The 19,330-nt window shown below is 34.9% G+C and overlaps 1 protein-coding gene across 3 annotated transcripts; it reads right to left on the bottom strand.

The window, feature by feature from the left end:
* Nucleotides 1-13,034: 13,034 nt before the first annotated feature.
* On the bottom strand, nucleotides 13,035-17,955 carry LOC133298400 (ribosome biogenesis regulatory protein homolog). 3 transcript variants are annotated; one of them, XM_061497685.1, is made up of 9 exons: nucleotides 17,848-17,866; nucleotides 16,998-17,095; nucleotides 16,765-16,915; nucleotides 16,353-16,404; nucleotides 16,075-16,203; nucleotides 14,875-14,992; nucleotides 13,688-13,871; nucleotides 13,455-13,568; nucleotides 13,035-13,368 (listed from the first exon to the last, which is right to left on the bottom strand). In XM_061497685.1, the coding sequence occupies exons 2-9, from the start codon at nucleotides 17,093-17,095 to the stop codon at nucleotides 13,198-13,200; spliced, it is 1,017 nt and encodes a 338-aa protein (XP_061353669.1). In that variant the 5' UTR covers nucleotides 17,848-17,866; the 3' UTR covers nucleotides 13,035-13,197. The 3 variants fall into 3 exon arrangements, with proteins under 3 accessions (XP_061353669.1, XP_061353660.1, XP_061353651.1); XM_061497676.1 differs by having other exon boundaries at nucleotides 13,036-13,368; nucleotides 16,998-17,107; nucleotides 17,848-17,941; XM_061497667.1 differs by having other exon boundaries at nucleotides 13,037-13,368; nucleotides 16,998-17,107; nucleotides 17,843-17,955.
* Between the last annotated feature and the right edge of the window lie 1,375 nt (nucleotides 17,956-19,330).

The following is a 19,330-nucleotide window of genomic DNA, read 5'->3' as shown; positions in this document are numbered from 1 at the left end:
TTGTAGCCCGGGCCAAGTTATAATTTTAACCCGGACCAAATTATAATTAATTATATAATTGCATTAATAAATATAATTTGTTAAAATTTAGCCCGGGCCGAAGCCACACCCAGGATGTACCTGGCTCCGCCACGGGGGGTTTAGTTCCCCTATTATTTTTAACTGTTTTATGTTGTTTTTAATACAAAAATCACATGTTTTTGTGCCAAGAAAAACCGCGACCCATAGCTTGGAAAAACCACTTTCTAAACTTTCAAAATTTCTCAAAAATGGCTCTAAAAATATGTTATTTTTGAGATATATTATATTAAAATCTTGTTGGTTTGTTGTTTCTGGGTTGCTTTGTGATGAAAATCGCTCAAAAATATGTTTTTTTTTAGTTATGACGAAGCTCCCATGGCGGAACCCAATTTCGAGCAATCAACCTGCCAAAGGAAGAAGAAAACATTGCAATAGAAGAATCTCAAAAAATCATAGGGATTAAGGTGAGATTGTGAGAGAGGCATCCTATTTATATTTTTCACTAAAAAGTCTCAACGGATAGGAAATCCATTAAAATCGTCGGATTTTTGAATACCACGAGATTGTGATTCCAATGTTTAAAGTCTTGATTGAATACCAACAGATTTGGATGGATTCTAAAATATTCCTTTAAAATCCGAATCGAACACCACGAGACTTTTTTTCAATCCATTAAAATCCTAATCGAATACCAATGGATTTTTTTGTCCAAAAACCATTATTGTGAAAATCGGACCGGCTGGGTCGACCCGAAACCCGGTGAACCGGTCATCTGACTGGTCCAGTTATTACATTGGATCGGTCAAGTATTAGACACGGTACGACCCAGCCGGTTTTGGTGAAAAATCGATGACCTGGTGACCCGACCCGGGTTTTTTCAAAAAAAATTCAAAAAAAAAGTTTTTCAAAAAATATATCATAATTGACATATTTGAGTGATCTGTTACTTATTGACTTACATAAGTTATGTACCTACAATCTTAATATTATCTCAGTTATGCACTATGCTGGGAATTTTGATTTGATAGTTAGAGATGTCGTTTACCGAACCTGAAACACCAATATAACAAGCATTATGTGTTTGTTTGATCATTTATTGGACAATAATGTATAATTTAATAATTTTTATATTAAAATATTTAGAATTTATATTATTTTTTTTATCTATTTGAATATATTTATAATTTTTTTAATATAAATTATAGTTTTATATATAATCACCGGGTCATGCAGTTGAACCAGCGACCCACTGGTTGAACTAGCGACCCACTGGTTGAACCAGTGACCCAGTACCTCGACCAGGTCATTGACTGAGCCGGTTTTAATAACATTACAAAAAACAATTCATTAAAATGCTTTGAAATCTCAATCTAATACACTCATGTGAAAATATAATCCCATGTCCAAAAATAATCCATTAAAATTCTTTAAAAAAAACCCCTCAAACTGTACTAAAAAAACTGTCTTAAGTAATTATGACATTAATTTGATACATTTTTACTGTTGTATTTGATCTATATTTAATATTTATAACGCGATTCAAATAATTTTTAATGTATGTTAAAATGATTTTATAATAATATTTTTCAGTAATGATACCGGTCACGTGTTACACATATAACACGCACAAGATTTCTTTCAATTTTGTTTTCTCAAGCAAAATATGCATAGTGGACTCATTCTTGTGCTCCTCTAATGTTTTTCAATTGTATTGTTTATGGAGTTTATTAGTCTCATTTTGTAGGAAAATTTCTCTCTTATGTCATACTCAAGGTAGTCAAAATCGAGATTTTACCTAAAATCGAAAAGGGAATAAAAAATCATAAATCGTAAAATTGTAATAAAAATCGTAGATTTTACCTGCACTCTAAAATTAAATTTTTATATACATATGCTTATGTATAAAAAAAATTAAGAAAAATAGACTACCTGCCACCATCCTTATACATTTGTATACAATTGTCACACTCTAAGGGTCTAAGCTAATAAATCATTCAAGTTATTATCATCGAAGACATTCTGTTCCACGTGATCTTCAACTACATCATTCAAAATTGTCTTCATCTAAACTTTCATCATGAGATAAAGTTTCTTCATTTTCCACAATCCATTCATCTTCGGATGAAACATCAGCAATGTTATATTCAACAATTTTTCTAACTTGTTTAACATCATTCCAATAGTTAAAATCGGGATTTAAATCTTAAAATCGGACTTAAGTAAATGTCTAAATCGGGATTTTATATTGGAAAGGATTTTAAGTGAAATCTAAATTGTTTTAGCAAAAATAAATGGTTAAAATCGGGATTTTAAGATTTAAATCCCGATTTTAACTACCATGATCATACTCACAAACCAACAATGGGACCCACCAAAATAAGATAGAAAAAAAATTAAATGGTTCCAATATTATTTTTCAATGTGCAGGAAACGGATCTGTCTTATGTGACAGATGAAAAGTAAAACCTATTGTTTATAGGTATTTATTATTCTTATGTTACATAAGAAAAACTTATCTCCTACACACACAATTTCAAGATGGGTCTCACTCTACTTTTTCTCTCTCTTCCCTTAAAAGTGAACCCTACTTCTACAAATGAGTCAGTAGTAGATAATTATTATCTCCTACTACATGAGAAAACTATTACCCTTGTTTATATGATATGATTTTACAAGTCGGTCATTTTTAGAGCACTAAATTTGTGGCTGAAAATTTTGTCGGTCAAATTATTAGTATTGGGTTGAAAGTCATTCCCATGAAAGAATGTATTGGATACTTTAGTGGAATTTTAATGCGAAATACGTGATTTATCACTGAGGTTTTAGCTTAGTGCTTCAAACCCAACTTCTCTACTTCATGGTAGTTACATTATTATTTTCATTGCGAAGACGTGATACTATGTTCATTCTGATTTAGTTGAAAATAGGTTATTCAAGTCAAAATTCAGTGATTTAAAAAAAAATTCATGTAATATAATTTTTAAATAATTAATATAACTAATTTTTAAACTTATAATCATATACTTATTTTTGTATTAGATGGCCACTTTTGCTAAACTAATCCTTGAGTTCAAAATATGGTTATTTTTTATATGGTGGTTCTTTTAATTATGTGTACTCAATACTTTAACTATTCAATGGAAAAATATTTTTTAGATCGTGTAAAATGAAAATTATTTTCAATGGACGTAAAAATTAATACATTATAAAAACAAATACCATGCAATCTAAGCCATCGTTAAATAATAAAATAAAATATTTACCCTTAAGAGTAAGAATTTCTTTTACTGTATTTTTCTTCTTCTTAAAACCATAACTTTCATATATTTTATGTTATTTAACTATTCAATGGAAAAATATTTTTTAGATCGGGTAAAATGAAAATTATTTTCAATGGACGTAAAAATTAATACATTATAAAAACAAATACCATGCAATCTAAGCCATCGTTAAATAATAAAATAAAATATTTTCCCTTAAGAGTAAGAATTTCTTTTACTGTAATTTTCTTCTTCTTAAAACCATAACTTTCATATATTTATGTTATTTGAAAAAATTTAAATTATCAATTACATTTAATCACCCCGCCCCCGGTGCCTTTTCCGGGTCGAGTTTTACGCTGAATCGGTATTGCATTCAGACCTTTTTGACACAGTTAAAATCGGGTTCAAAAGGCCGGATTTTAAATACCGGAGACCTGCTGGGTCGTTAGTAACCCACACGCTGAAACACAAGTTGACATTTGTTTGTAAACTGAGTTTATAAACTATGTTTTCTTTCTTGTACTGGTCGATGTGAAACCTTCCCACTTGCAGCCTCATCTGCGGTCAGGTCTCCTCTGCATCCTCTTTTGCTCCTCAGTCTTGAAAATGATGGGTTTGAGATTGATGTCTATGCTTACACTTGTTTCATAAATGCTTGTGCCAATAACGAAAGGTATAGGGACATTATCAAAATGTTTAACAAGACGCCCCAAGGAGGCTATGCAGGTTCTTAAAGAGATGGAAAGTAGTGTGTTTCAAAAGCTTTGTATGAAAGAGTTCTCTTTGTGAAGTCACGAGTGGAAACACAGGTAGTGTTGTTACCTATTGCTATTCTAGTTAATGGAGGAAGTCTATGCTGCAAACAAAAGCTGGAGGAGGAGGAGGAGGAGGAGGAGGAACCACCAAACCCCATTAAGCTTCTGAAGTCAAACGTTAAAACATTAAACCCCATTTTTTCGCTTTCTCAATTTACCGTTACAGTGCCATGCGTGTAGAATCCAACGGGTACTTCAAAATCAGAGACACGTGCTAAACTCCAACGGGTACTTCAACATTGTGGTACTGGAAACCTTTCAGTTTCAGATGTGTAATTTTCTGTTTGTAAAAAATTGATTTACTTGTTAATTTGTTTAATTTAAAATTAATGTCATTTAAAGTATTTAAAATTTTTGTACATGACCTGTTTGATGAAATGACAAAATTAGCATCACTTGTTAATATGAGTAATATATTTATAAATATTTATTATATATTATTTTAAAATCCGGTTGAACCTAATTGAACTCGGTTGAACCACTGATCCAGTGACTCAGTACCTCGACCGAGTCGATGACCGGTCCGAATTTTAAAGTACTGCTCTAAAGTGTTTTTTTGGTCATAAATCTCAATTGCTTTCACTCTCAAGTCTCAAGTTATTTTCTTTCAATTTTTTGTATTAAATTTTTTCCTTGTTCCTAAATCTCAACTATCTATATATCTTGAATATTTATTTTAATTTATATGTTAAAATTTTACTTGAATTTAAAATATTCTTGTAATACACAAGATACTTGCTAGTAAACTATATAACATAAGGTTTATGCCTTTAATTCGCATGTCATTTGTTACCGCCCCAATTAATTTTTTCAAAAAAATGAGCGCATATAATAATTTCCTTTTCTCATATTTATTTTACAAATTTGACCTTAATTAAGTAGACTCAAATTACTCCAATAATTATATATACTGATTCATATTTTAAAGTTTTAAAAAATGTTCATTTTTTTTAATTGATTACATCAAATATTATATGAATTAAAATTAAATTATTCTAATTTCAAGATGTGAATGACTCATACTACATAAATTTGGCTATTTGACCATTTTGCCCCTCATTAATTAATTAATAATCATTTTGCCCCTGATTCGAAACTATCTACCAATCTGTCCTTCTTTAATCGACTAACTTGAATTTTTAATCGATTAAATGGTTGTTGGGAGATTTAATCGACTAAATCTCCCTACTTAATCGATTAAAAAATCATACTGACTTGTTTTCTTTTGTTGTCTGTTGGGAGATTTAGTCGATTAAATAGGGAGATTTAGTCGATTAAATCTCCCAACAACCATTTTTGCCTCTTTTGACCATTTAATCGACTAAAAATGCAAGGTAGTCGATTAAAGAGGGGCAGATTGGTAGATAGTTTCGAATCAGGGGCAAAATGGTTATTAATTAATTAATAAGGGGCAAAATGGTGAAAAAGCCACATAAATTTCCTCTTTTTTTTTGGTAGACACTTAAATTTCCTTTAATATTTTCATTCATTCGCATTAGTTTATTTGATTTTTTATCTTTTACATTTTAGTTTACTTTTTTTTTTTTAGAATTTTATCTTTTCATCGTTTTGGTTCTTTTTATCTTTTTTATATTTTTTAGATTATCCTTTTTTTTTTAATTCTTTTTGAGTGTTTTTTTTAAACGAAATTGATTATTAACGTTAGGGGGGTGTTTGGCTTGGGGTATATTTTCAGAATGATAGATATATGAGTAGTGGGAAACTAAGAATAGTGCGTTTGGTTCGCTGTCCTTCTTCATTTGCGTAGGAAACGAAGATGCATAGGAAACCAAGATACATAGCATTTTGTCCTCAAAAAGCCGGCCAAAAGAAACTCCTCTGCGTAGGTGGTTTTTACAAAAAGCAGGACAATTTCTCACTTCATATTTTATGCCAAAGACGAACGTACCCCTTCTCCCTCTTCTCACTTCCAAACACGAAAACTTGCGGTGAGGCTGAGGGAAGCATGGAAGTGAGAGCTCATGGCATTTGCTAATGCTGCAGTGATAGCTCCCTCTTCTCTGTATGGGGATGTTCGAATCAGTTATTGTGACCCAAAAGCTCCCCTGTTGGGCTCTCATGGCGATTTGGGTTCTGGGTTTTGTAGTTCTGCGTTTTGCGTTGGGTCCCATGCTGGGAAGAGTGACGTTGTGCTTGAAAGGAGGAGGTTGAAGTCTGTTGATACCCGCATTGTTGAAAATACCCAGATGAAATCCACTGTTGAAATTCCAGTTTCTTGCTATCAGGTTGAAGGCTGTACGGGTAAAGTAGCATGCCCCGTAAAAATATTGTAAAAACAAGGTTATTTTTGTAAAAATACCTAATTTCCCCATCTATATTTTACTTACAAGCAAACATAAATTTTAAAAAAGTTACCTAATTTTCCCGATAAAATTTTTCCCAACCAAACAACATTTTTTTACATTTATCTACCTATCTCACTTTCCATCCATTTCCCTATATATCACATTTTCCTATTATTCATAAAATTTACCCTAAACCAAACACCCCTGGGAGTTTGCTTAATAACAGTTTCGCTTTTTCTAGAAAGAAAAGAGCCTGGTTAGTTCCCGTTGATTGAAAATTTAAAATAAAAAGTTAGTTATTTTGATGAAGAAAAAAAGTACTTAATAATATTTGATTTGACATGCAAATGATTGTATCTAATAATATATAGATTTATATAATTTATTTATTCAAAATTATTGGTGGTGTTTAAATTTTGCGACCTTTTTCTTCTTGTAGTTGTATTCCTATGCGTCCGAAATTCAATTCATAAAGTTAAATAATTTTATTAAAAAGTCACTTTGACAGCTAAAATAGTATATCCGGTAACTATTATGCATAAGCAAACAAATATAAGGTCAACATTTGATAGTCCACCAACTTTAACTTTAGTCTTTAATAATTAGTTGGCAATATGATATTATTGACCGGTGAAAGTGAAGTTATATGATAAAATGAATTTAATTATATTGAATACAATATAAAAATTGCTTTACCGTTATAAAATTATATTTGGTTTTATGTTTCTATAAAGAAATAGATAATTTATCTACATTCCCTCTATCGTTTTAGATTAAAAGATTAAAAAATTATAATGAGAAAGGGACCCTAAAATAAATAATAATTACAAAAATATATTAATTTTCGTACCAAAACAAAGTTGACTCAGACTCAATGTAAATAACTTATCGTAGAAAAAATAAACTACATATATATATATATATATATATATATATATATTATTTAGAGTGTTATAATTCTCTCATCATTTTTAAAAAATTTAATCCTCGAGAAATTTCGAGATACATCTCTAAATACTCATGAGTTATACCTCATCCCCCCCCCCCCCCCCCCCCTTTCTTTTTTTTAAACAACATTCACACGTCTCATCAATTTCGAGGATGATAGGGTCCGACACTAAGTTCGAATACTATGAATACTTCACATTAGACATGTCATGGTCTAGATATCCATACATGTATCTAGAATTGTCTGACTCTATATCATATTGACCAATATCAACAAGCAGGGTCAAAACAAGGTCATCATTGCCGTTTTAAATTATTAGTATGGCATCTCAAAAGTATTTGTAGCACGAATGTTTGTAGGGACTCTAAAGTCCTACCATGCCCCCCAATGCTACTGGATGCTTCACATAGACATGTTAAACAAAGTGTAGACCTTGTACTATATACGGTGTTATAAGCCCAATAGCTGATGGTTCAGTCTTGGACAACAACGAGGCAGCTAGGCCCATTCGAAAGAGAGCAGCATCAGTTTGGTTGAAGGATTACTCTTGTAAATGAGTAGCTAGTTGTAAGTAGCTCTTGTGTATCTGATAACACAGTATATTGACAGCTGGAATAATGTGTAGTTAGTTAGGTGACATGTGTACAATGAATAGTTCAAATAGGGAGATTGTGTACTGAGATAGCTATTCTGAATAATAGTGAAGTTTGTTTCCAATTCCTCTTCTCTGTTTTCCCTTTTCTGCGTTACCTAGTGTAACATCTGGTGCTTTCATCATGCAAATTCAAGAAGTCGTTGAGGAACTCCGATCGAAATTTCAACAAGAAATTCAATCTACACGATCAGATCTTACCCAGAAGCTGGATCAACTCACTGAGTCGGTGTTAACTCTAGATGCAAGACTGAGAGATTTCATGACCCCCTCTCGAGATTCGATGTCAACCACTTCGAAGCACCATGCATCTAACTCTGACACCAATAATCCTCAATTTCGTCAATCGGAAACTCTAGAACAGCGGGTGTTGAAATCGGTGAAGGTGGAGATTCCTCCTTTCAATCGGTCTGACCCCAATAATTGGATTTTTAAGGCCGAAATGTTTTCTCAGTTGCAAAATGTCCCACCGTTCATGAAGGTGAAACTTGCCGAAATGAGAATGAAGGGCCAAGCATCCCCGTGGTTCCCATGGATGTTTACTTCTGGGGTGATCAACCAGTAGGAGGATTTTACTAGCTCATTGAGACAGAGATTTGGAGCTTCAACCTTCATTGATTTGAAATGAGTCCTTTCAAAATTGTCCCAATTAGGTACACTAATTGAATATTTAGGGATTTTGAATCTTTGTTGAATCAGGTCCCTAGTTTTAGCGATGATGTGTTGATGAGTTTTTTTTATCTCTAGCCTTCAACCTGATCTTCGAGGGGCCATTCAACTCCAATAGACTACTTCCCTTCATCATGCTATGCAACTTGCATATGCATTTGATACTCACCATGAGCAGCTACGCTCATCTCTTCTTTCAACCCAAAAGAAATCTTCCTTCTCTTCACGTCAACCTACAGCTACCTCGAAATCCAGTTCCTTCTCTTCGAATTCAACAACTGCACTCAATAGTATAATCAAGCCCCTTTCACCCCAAACATCTACCCTGCCGATTAAAAAGTTCTCACCTGAGGAATTTCAGAGAAAAAAAGAACTTGGTTTATGCTATACTTGTGAGGAGAAGTGGAACTCGAAGCATAGATGCAAAGCTAAGATGCTCCTTTTGATGGGTGAATTGGAAGAAGAACATGATAATGAGGAGGAAATCCTTTGGTCTCCTGAAACCAAGGATGTCTCAGATACGGCTACCTTGCATGCATTATCAGTTCTTTGAGGCCCAGGGCATTGATTCTTGATGCAATGTTTCTCAATCATGCAGTCAGCGTATTAGTTGATTCTGACAGCTCTCACAATTTTATAAATCAAGAGTTAGCCATTAAATTGAAGATGCCTATGGTCCAATCGAGGGGAATGAAATTGTTCATGGGAAATGGTGAATTTTTGTTATGTGATTTGTAGTGTAGCCAGGTTAAATTGTTGATTCAACATCACTCCTTTATAGTGGATTTTTGGGTCTTGGAGTTGCAGCACTTAAATGTCATTTTGGGTATGACTTGGTTGGAGAGTTTGGGCTGTGTCACTCGTAATTATGTTGGCCAATAATAAATAGATGCAGTTGCAAGGTGTTACTGATGCAGATGTCCATCATAATCCTCTACATCACAATGCCTCTTGCTGTCTATTGCTTAAGCAATCCTCTACAGAGAATGACATGTCAGCTGTTCCTGAATTAGATGCTCTTAAAGAAACCTTGAATTTTGATTTATGGTCTGTTCTCCAAAGGTGCAGAGTTGTGTTTAAAACACCCCAATCTCTTCCCCCTTTTTAGAGGTATGAATCATTCTATTCACTTGGTAGAGGGAGCAAAACCGGTTAATGTCAAACTTGATAGGTTTCCTCATCACCAGACAGCAGAAATAGAGAAACAAGTTTCGGATCTCTTGGCTACTGGTTTTATTCAACCTAGTAAAAACTCTTTTTCCTCTCTTGTTTTGTTGGTAAAGAAGCAGGATGGGACTTGGCGTATGTGCATTGATTATAGAGCTCTCAATGCCATAACAGTACCTGACCGATTTCCTATACACACTATTGATGAGCTTTTGGACGAGTTACTAGGCGCTTCAATATTTAGTAAATTGGATCTTAGAGCTGGCTATTATCAAATTCGCATGCTGCCTCAGGACATTCACAAGACTGCTTTTAGGACCCACGAGGGACACTATGAGTTCTTTGTGATGCCTTTTGGGCTTACCAATTCCCCTGCCACATTTCAAGCTGCTACGAACCAGATTTTTTGTCCCTATTTGAGGAAACTTGTCATAGTTTTTTTTTATGACATCCTCATTTACAGTGCTATTTTAGCTGATCATGTGCATCACTTGGAGCTTGCACTTCAGTGTCTGCATCAACATAATTTTTTTGTCAAGCTGAACGAATGTGCTTTTGGTGTTGCTGAAATAGCTTACTTGGGCCATATTATTTGTGTGGAAGGAGTGAAAGCAGATTCAAAGAAAGTGGCTGCTATGATTGATTGGCCACAACCCTCCCTCTGTCAAACAGTTACGAGCCTTCTTGGGTTTAACGAGTTACTACCGGAAATTTGTAAAAAACTATGCTGAAATTGCCTCACCACTCACTGATATGTTAGAAAATGAGAAGTTTATTTGGTCATTTGCTGCAACTGAGGCTTTTGATAAGCTCAAAACAGCCATGAGTACAATTCCAGTGTTAGGATTGCCAGATTTTTCATCTTCTTTTGATGTGGAGACTGATGCTTCTACCTTGGGAATAGGTGCTGTTTTGCTCCAACATGGCAGACCAATATCATTCTTTAGCAAAAAGCTTGGTTTCCGTTTGTCAAAAGCTTCCACACATGTGGTATACAAAAAAAAAAGCTTCCACATATGTTCGTGAGCTGTATGCAATCACAGAGGCTGTGAAAAAGTGGAGACATTATCTCCTTGGAGCACACTTTATTGTGAGGACTGATCATCAAAGCATTAGGGAGCTTTTGTCACAAACAATACAAACACCTGAGCAACACATGTATGTTCATAAGCTTCTTGGTTATTCCTTTTCTATTGAATATAAGCCTGGCTCTTCGAATATAGTTGCTGATGCTTTGTCTCGACAATTTATTCTACTGATATGGGTTCTTTGATGCAAATGCTGTCTAAGCCACAATTTGCCATCAATGATCTCATAAGGGCTAAAAATGCATCAGATCAGGAGTTGTTATCTATACATCAACAACTGGTTGCTGGTCTTCCAATTGATCCTCTTATTACAGAAAAAGATGGAATTTTTATTGGCATAAAGGCAGATTTCATTTGGGATCAAAGTCACATTTGAAGTCTGAACTCATAGAAGAGGCTCATTGCACTTCGATTGGTGGGCATGTTGGATCTCTTCGCACATTTCTTCGCTTGTCTGCCTCGTTTTATTGGCAACACATGAGGAAGGATGTCAATGCCTTTGTTAAGGAGTGTGCCATCTGTCAACAAATTAAAACAGGCAATATCAGCACCTTTGGGATTACTCCAACCGCTGCCAGTACCTGAAGCCATCTTTGAGGATCTAACCTTGGATTTTATTACTGGTTTGCCACCATGAAATGGTCATTCCACTGTTTTAGTGGTGGTAGATCGTTTGTCCAAATATGCTCATTTTGTAGGTTTGGGTCAGTCTTATACAGCTACAATAGTGGCCAGGGTTTTTTGTGACAACATTGTGAAGCTTTATGGCTTTTCTCGTTCACTGGTTTCTGATAGAGACCCAATTTTTATGAGCAAATTCTGGCAGAAAGTGTTCTCTTTGAGTGGCACTAAGTTGAAGACAAGTTCAAGTTACCATCCTCAAACCGATGGACAGTCGGAGGTGACTAATGTTACTTGGAGCAGTATTTGAGAGCTTTTTGTGCTGATCAGAATCATAGGTGGACTTCCTTTTTATGTTGGGCTGAACTACATTACAATTCCTCAGTCCACTCTTCTATTGGGATGTCTCCCTTTCAAGCTGTTTATGGTCGTTTACCTCCATCTATTCCACAGTATCCCCGTGGTTTGGTTTCAGTGGAAGCTCTTGATACACTACTCTACCAAAAGAATGAAGTCTTAGCATATCTCAAGAGCAATTTATTGCGAGCTCAAAACAGGATGGAAAACCAATCATATAAGCATCGCCGTGATTTTCTTATGGTTGAAGGTGACTTGGTGTTAGTTAGACTGCAACCTTATCGCCAAATATCGGTTGCTAGACGTTCCCATAAAAAACTTGCTAAACGTTTTTATGGCCCTTGCTAAACGTTTTTATGGCCCATTCGCAATTAAGAAGGTCATTAGCCCGATCGCATATCAATTGGATTTTCCAGCTACCTCCAAAATTCATCCTACCTTTCACATATCTTGTCTAAAGCCATTCCATGGGAAATCAGATGTCCATTTTGCTCCACTTCCGTCTCAGAGTATGGATAATAGGCATGTCCAAGTTCCACTTGCCATTTTAACTTCCCGTTCAGTTCAAGTTTGTGGTGCCCCTCAGCTGCAACATTTAGTGCAGTGGACAAGTACAGTTCCTGAAGATGCAACATGGGAACCTGCAGAAGACTTGCTTGCTGTCTATCCAGGATTAGACCTTGGGGACAAGGTCTCTGTGGAAGGGAAGGTAGTTGTGACAAGCCCAATAGCTGATGGTCCAGTCTTGGACAACAACGAGGCAACTAGGCCCATTTGAAAGAGAGCAGCACCAATTTGGTTGAAGGATTACACTTGTAAATGAGTAGCTAGTTGTAAGTAGCTCTTGTGTAACTGATAACAGAGTATATTGACAGCTGAAATAAGGTGTAGTTAGTTAGGTGACATGTGTACAATGAATAGTTCAAATAGGGAGATTGTGTACAGAGATAACTATTCTGAATAATATTGAAGTTTGTTTCCAATTCCACTTCTCTGTTTTCCCTTTTCTTCGTTACCTAGTGTAACATACGGGCTCTAGAGATATCTTGCTTGTGAATTCTAAATAGGAAGAGCACGGAATGAACATGCCTGATGCCTGCTGCCTGCCATATATCTAGGCATTGATTTGAAAAGTTAAAAAGGAGATTTTTTGTCTATAAAAAGAGCTAACTGTATTGAGGTAGAGAATAAATAAAAAGTATAGCAATTGATAGATGAAATAATCGTCTACAAAACTTTAAGCCAGTAAAGAGTTCCCAAAAAATCTACAACCTTCGAAATAATCTAAACTATTTTCCTTTTGCCTTGCCTTTATTGGGATTTCCTTTTGCCGTCCCTTTCTTGAAATTTCCCTTTTTAAAAGACGACTTCTGAGTTTTCAATTTGCTGTCATTTGAGGAAGCCCTCCCTGTCTCACTCCTTCTCCTTTTCTCTTTCTTCACATTGTGCATTGTGATGGCCTAGAATACAGAGAATACAATGTTGAAAAAAGTTAATAAAACTTAGTAAAAATTGAAATCTAGGTCACTAAATGACTTGAATGTACCTTGCCAACATTGAGTATGTCATGGGAATTCTTGGAGATGATCCTGTTCAATATTTTTTCAGTTTGCTCCTTCTCCTGCGATCCTATCCCTGTTCCTTCCACAACAGGCAGGAACTAGATGAAAACAGAACAAAGGAAGCTAATTAGTCAATTTAATGAAAGACGGATGCTTCTACATACAATAATTTACATAAATCAGAGACACTGATTTCATTAAGAGCACAGTGCACAACCTTTCGATATTTTCCTTTATGTTGTGCAGGCTTTTCACCTGCCAATTTCTTGTCAAATTTCCCACCACTGGCAGTTGCAGTTGCTGCTATTCCTGCTACATTACCTAGTTCATCCTTGGTAACTTTCTTGGGTGCTGCTTGAGTTCCTGTTATAGGTAAAGCTGTAGCAGCCAACTGGACATGGCTGCATACGAATTTATTCAGATCTCATTACAAGAGAAGACATAGCACAAACATGTCCAAAGAAAAGAAGAGAAAAAGAATAAAGATATATATTAAAGTATACAAAACACGCTAGGTCAAAACTCTCCAACAACCGAGTAAGAAGTTGACACACAAATTTCCAAATGATTATATCTACTGGAAGTTAAGGTGCCACCAATTATTAGGTGGTCCCAAAATTGGGGACATAACAACATACTGGGAAGGACGGAGATAAACAGTCAAAATCTACAAATGATTACATCTGCTAGAATTTAAGGTTCCACCAGCTTATTGTCAGCATCAAGCTACAGTGTAGCAAAGATTGGCATGTTCACTTCGGCCATGTTAGGAGAGAGGGCAACCTTAGTGCTGACCATTTAGCCAAACTAGCTTTTGGTTCTAGAGAAGAGCTTTTGTTGCTCCCTGAACCCCCCCCCAGTTCTCTGAGTCCTATTTTGGACTTCGATTTATCCGCTTTGTAGTTTTTTGTTTTGGGCTTTGCCCCTTCTTAATACTAAAAAAAAAAAAAAAGGTTCCAACGGTAGCAGGGGCAAGACCGTTCATTGAGAATATCAAGCTACCAGCAAGCAAAAGTAATTAGGGCTTTGGAGCATGTAAAAAATAAAAAGCAGTAATCACTAGTTGACCCAACACAATAGTATAAAAAGAATTTGTAGATCTCATTTCAGTTTTATAAGTTGTGCAGAAGAAACTTCAGCAAACTCAAAAAAGAAAGTGGACAGCATCTAATCCAATTCCAGAATAGGTGGCCACTAGACCAAGGTGAGAGGTATATCTCCAACGGCCACTAAGGTCTGACTCCACCTCAGTTATGATTTCAGGAAGGCAGTCAATGATCCATGAAATAAATTCACACAACTATGAACCTATGATGTATATTCTGATAGACAATAACATACAATTCTCATGCTACAAAAGCCTCAAGGCTAAATGGCTAATTGAAAAATAGGTAAGAGAAAAACCTTGGTAAAGCACCGAATTTTGCAGCTTCTTTCAGGTTCTGTAGTCGATTTTTATCTTGTTTTTCAACTCTTTTCTTCTTATTTTCTTTTCTTTTGGCAAAAGGATCCTCTTTTGGATCTGCAAGATGTTACAATATCCATTACTATACCATCCTGATAGCTTTGATTGGTGCATAAAATTATATGCCCACAAAAATGTGAATTACAAATATGCACCCTGTACGCACTCAGAAAAGATAGAAATCCTAAAATAAATCAGAAACATAATAACAACATTAGCTCCACAAGAGGTTTACATAACAATTATAAATGATTTGAAATAGAGACATATAAACTACTAACTTGATCCAGATTATCACATGCAAGAAGCTTCATGTCCATAATGCAGAATACAGAACAGAATAACAAAGTACCAAAAACAAGTACGAAAATAACACCTTCCACATTTTGAAGTCCTAACTGATGGATACTTGATAAGAACCCAGCCAATAAAAACAGAAAACAGAACTCAAATGGGTACTTGAATGAAAACAGAGGCTCGTATTACTAGTATTAGTCTTAGCAGTACAAGAAATTAAAGCAAATCAACAGTACATGAAATGCAAACAACTGATACAAGGAATATCAATAGAACAGTAATGGCAGAAAATTACAAGTGAAACCAGAAAAGAAAAGGATAGTATAGAGCAATTAGAGAGGCTCTACTCTCTCCCAAGACCCAAGTCCAAGCAATATTCCAGATATCTTACTCAATGCATTTCCCCACTTATATATGTTTATACCGTAACCATCCCTTTACATAACAAATTAAGAAGATTCCATCATCTCTCTCCTATCCAGTATGTTACGCCACCTCATTGGTACAACACTATCCCCTGCATGTTATGATTAAACATTGTGCATGACCTGATATATTTGAATGTTTCCCTTTTATAATTTGGATCTTCAAATGGACAAATGGGGCTCTATCTCAGATTTTCCTTTAATTTGTACTGTTTGAGTACAAATGCCTTCCAGGTTTGCCACCTAATTATCCAAGTTAAACTTTTCTCCTGTTCCTAACAGGTCTAGTAGTTCCATTGATGCCCAACAGTAACACCTCAAAGAAGGGTCTCTTCATACATGGCCATTAAGAGAAGCACAGTAGCAGTGATTTCAATAATGATTCATTCATGTGGAAAGGCATGTTCAATTATTTACCATCTGTTGCTTTTGCCTCAATAATGGGTACAGCATCTTCATCATTTGCACGATCATACCCATATCTACGTTTCCAGGTTCCAGACTGTTCATCATATTCAATTTTGTCTTTCTTCCGTTTCTGTATGCCTACAAAAATAGCATAGAATAGGTTTCAGATAATAAAAATTAGAAAACAACCCTAAGCCCAAATCAGATACATAAGCATCGATAAAAGCAGGAAGAAGGTTATGTTCAACATGAAATCATTTGAAAGGCACATATACAGCATGACTAACCTTTCTTTTGGGCAAAAACTTCCCATTTAGTAGGAGGCTTTGGCTTTGGCAGCTGAAAGCATTACAAAACTTGATAAGCAAGGGATTTGGCTAATTAGACATAGAGAAACACTAGAACCATGGAATCTAAGGTAAAGATAACAATATAAATGAGACAAGTGTAAAGTTAATTGCAAGATAGGACTGATAGTTCATTTAAGAAATAGGAACTATAAACAAAGATACAATTATAATATTAACGACAAGAGGATTTTACTTAGCTGTAGGAAAATTGCAACTCAGTGGGAATAAATATTAGCATGGTGAGTATTTCAGCATTAAAGGAACTTAACAGGTTGCATAATTTTTTAAATAAAAAAAGAGATTGGAGTGTGGGAAACAAGTGAATAGAAGTAGAAGTAAGAGGGGTTACATGTTTCTCTCTAGGCAATTTAGTCAGTGGTGCAGGCAACTTGACAAGGGGTCCATCTACATCTTCGGTCGATGGCAAAGTAAAGAGTGCATCTGCGATAGCTTGAACTAACTGAGTTCCTTTTTGTAAACACTCGTTGATGAGGTCCGCCCTAGGTTTAATTAAGGTTAGCAATGAGGGAGGGTGGCTCTCCGTCGAAAATGAGAATAAGAAGTAGAAGAAAAAGAAGAAACCTGGAAATGGGTGGTTGAGAAGGAAAGGTGTGATGAGTGTCCAACGCCATCAGGTTACCCAAATCCACCTCAAACTGCTTCTGCTTCTCAGCCTCCATCTGCATCGCCATCTGGTTCAACAAATCAAATGAATAACAATAACAATAGCAATGGTAAAAGGCAGGGTGGGAGAGGCGCTTGTCACTTGCCCCCATCCAAACCAAACCATTCCCCATTAAAGCCTGACTAGCAAGGGTAGGGGTGCGGGTATCACTATAGCAAGGGTGCGCTTACCACTATTTTACAGTTGGTTTTTAGCAATAAATGTCAGAACTAATCTGTTCACAGGTGGAATTTGTCAAGAAATTAAGACCAGATCATTATAAACAAGGGTGGGCAGCCGGAGGCTATACCAGGACAGGGATTTCTTACAAACTTATCATCAAATGAAGTTTCTAATGTAAGTCCTGAATACCAGAACTTCAGAAGAGATAAATCAGGTTTTTGTCATTACTTTATGGACAAGAAAAGAAAAAACAATTACTTAGAAGCAGATTACCATACATCAATTCAATGCAATATATCCTCATGATATAGCTAGAGGCAAGTATGTCATGTTAATAAAAACCGTTATCATGACATAGCTCTTAATCCATATCACATCTTTCATTAAAGATTTGAGGACCCAATTGAAATAGGGAAACTTATAGAGACATAGCTCTGTAGCTGGCCTGTAGAATAATCCTGCATCCTACTTAGCACTGACACAGATCCTATTACTATAGAACTACACTGTCGCAGCATGAGTTTAATAAGAATCAATGGAATCTTATAAATGATGAGTTTTGATAGAAGAATCATGGTACCTTACTTGCTCGACAATGGCTGCGTTGTAGTTAGGGTTCGCTAATACAGAAACGACATGAAAGGAGGAGCACACGACACTAATAGGAACAACACTGATAGCAAGAGTGAATTGGAAAACGTGACCCGCCGGTTAGCGCCACCCGACCTAAGAAATAAAAGAAATTTGTGGGTTAGGGCTTAAAATAGGCCCACTAATATTGGGCCGAAAAAGTCATGGGGCTTCAGCTGTCCCACGAATCTAAACCCATTTTGACAGCTCTTGGAATAGTCATTAAATGTAAGGTGGTCCAAAAACTTAAAAAGAGCACATTAGTCAATTCGAGGGCCAACTCAAATATACAATGTACATTTTTTACATGCCATGAACACAATTGTAAACTTGACGTTTTTTTTTTTTTTTTTTTTGGTAAACGTAAACTTGACGTTTTTAACTTGTAATTCTGTCCGATACAGCAACCTGAAAATAATATTAACTTAAATTTTAATTTGAATTTTTAAATTGATATTTAACATATTATTATATTATTTAATAAATTTAATATTTTACATAATCATTGATTATTAGCACAATTAAATTTTTTAAATAAAAGACTAACTAAAAACTGAAAAATAAATTCAATAATATACATGTTACGAGTGATATTAATATTGAAAAGACAAATCATAACATATAATATATATATATATATATATATAATTAATAAGAAAGAAAAAAAAATATTTCATCCAATTTTTTTTATGTTAATCTAATAATAAAAGACCAGTTTGAATGAATTTTTTTTTCTTCAAAAGTTGATTTTTTTTTTAAAAAAAAAAAAATTCTCGTTTTTGTGTGTTTGAATGTCTGATTCAAAAAAAAAAAAAAAAAAAGTCACGAAAAAAATCAAAAGCTTAATTTTTTCATAAGCTAATGCCAAATTTTTTTTAAAAACTAAATATTTTTTAAAAATATAAATAGTTCAAACTTTTATAAAAAATACCTTTAAATTAAGAAAGAAATAAAAGTTATTTTTTTAAAAACACGAAACAAATGGGCTCAAACATCTTGTCACTCCTCAGCTTCTACTTTTATGCTACCGTAACTGACAAATGACGTTCAAGTAAACACACGGTACACTTTCATTCTGCAACCTTACCCTCCCCTCCCCTGACGGTCCGTCAAATGACAGAAGAGATATACCCCGTTCAATATTAGCTCGTAACTCAAACACAAAACATATGAAACATGTAAACGACTGAGAAATTTTTTTAGAAAAGCACACAAATTCAATATCGCGTTTCCTTGTAGATCTGCAAACTTTTCAGTTCCTTCATCCATCAATTCAATCTTCTTATCTTTCGAGCTCGAAACCGTCCTCGTAGCTAAGCTCAGCTCCTCTTCTTACTTGCTTTTTACTTCTCTCATTCTTCTTCTATTTCTTTTCTACTTCGGCGATAGTGGTGTTATACGAGCCAGGGGCCTTTGGCTCGGTTCGTGAAGGTCTAAG

The sequence above is a fragment of the Gastrolobium bilobum genome, unplaced genomic scaffold (assembly GCF_033153095.1).
Source record: "Gastrolobium bilobum isolate Gb01-03AN ecotype WA unplaced genomic scaffold, APGP_CSIRO_Gbil_v1 utg3870, whole genome shotgun sequence".
NCBI lineage: Eukaryota > Viridiplantae > Streptophyta > Magnoliopsida > Fabales > Fabaceae > Gastrolobium > Gastrolobium bilobum.
This window is presented reverse-complemented; position numbering and strand designations above follow the sequence as displayed.

Excerpts from the sequence above, each read along its gene's own strand:
- LOC133298400 (XM_061497667.1), bottom strand. The coding sequence starts at position 17,107 with ATGGCGATGCAGATGGAGGCTGAGAAGCAGAAGCAGTTTGAGGTGGAT. Across the intron at positions 16,405-16,764 it reads AATTGCCTAGAGAGAAACAT|CTGCCAAAGCCAAAGCCTCC; the intron begins GTAACCCCTCTT and ends TAATGCTTTCAG. Across the intron at positions 13,569-13,687 it reads ATAAAGGAAAATATCGAAAG|TTCCTGCCTGTTGTGGAAGG; the intron begins GTTGTGCACTGT and ends GTTTTCATCTAG.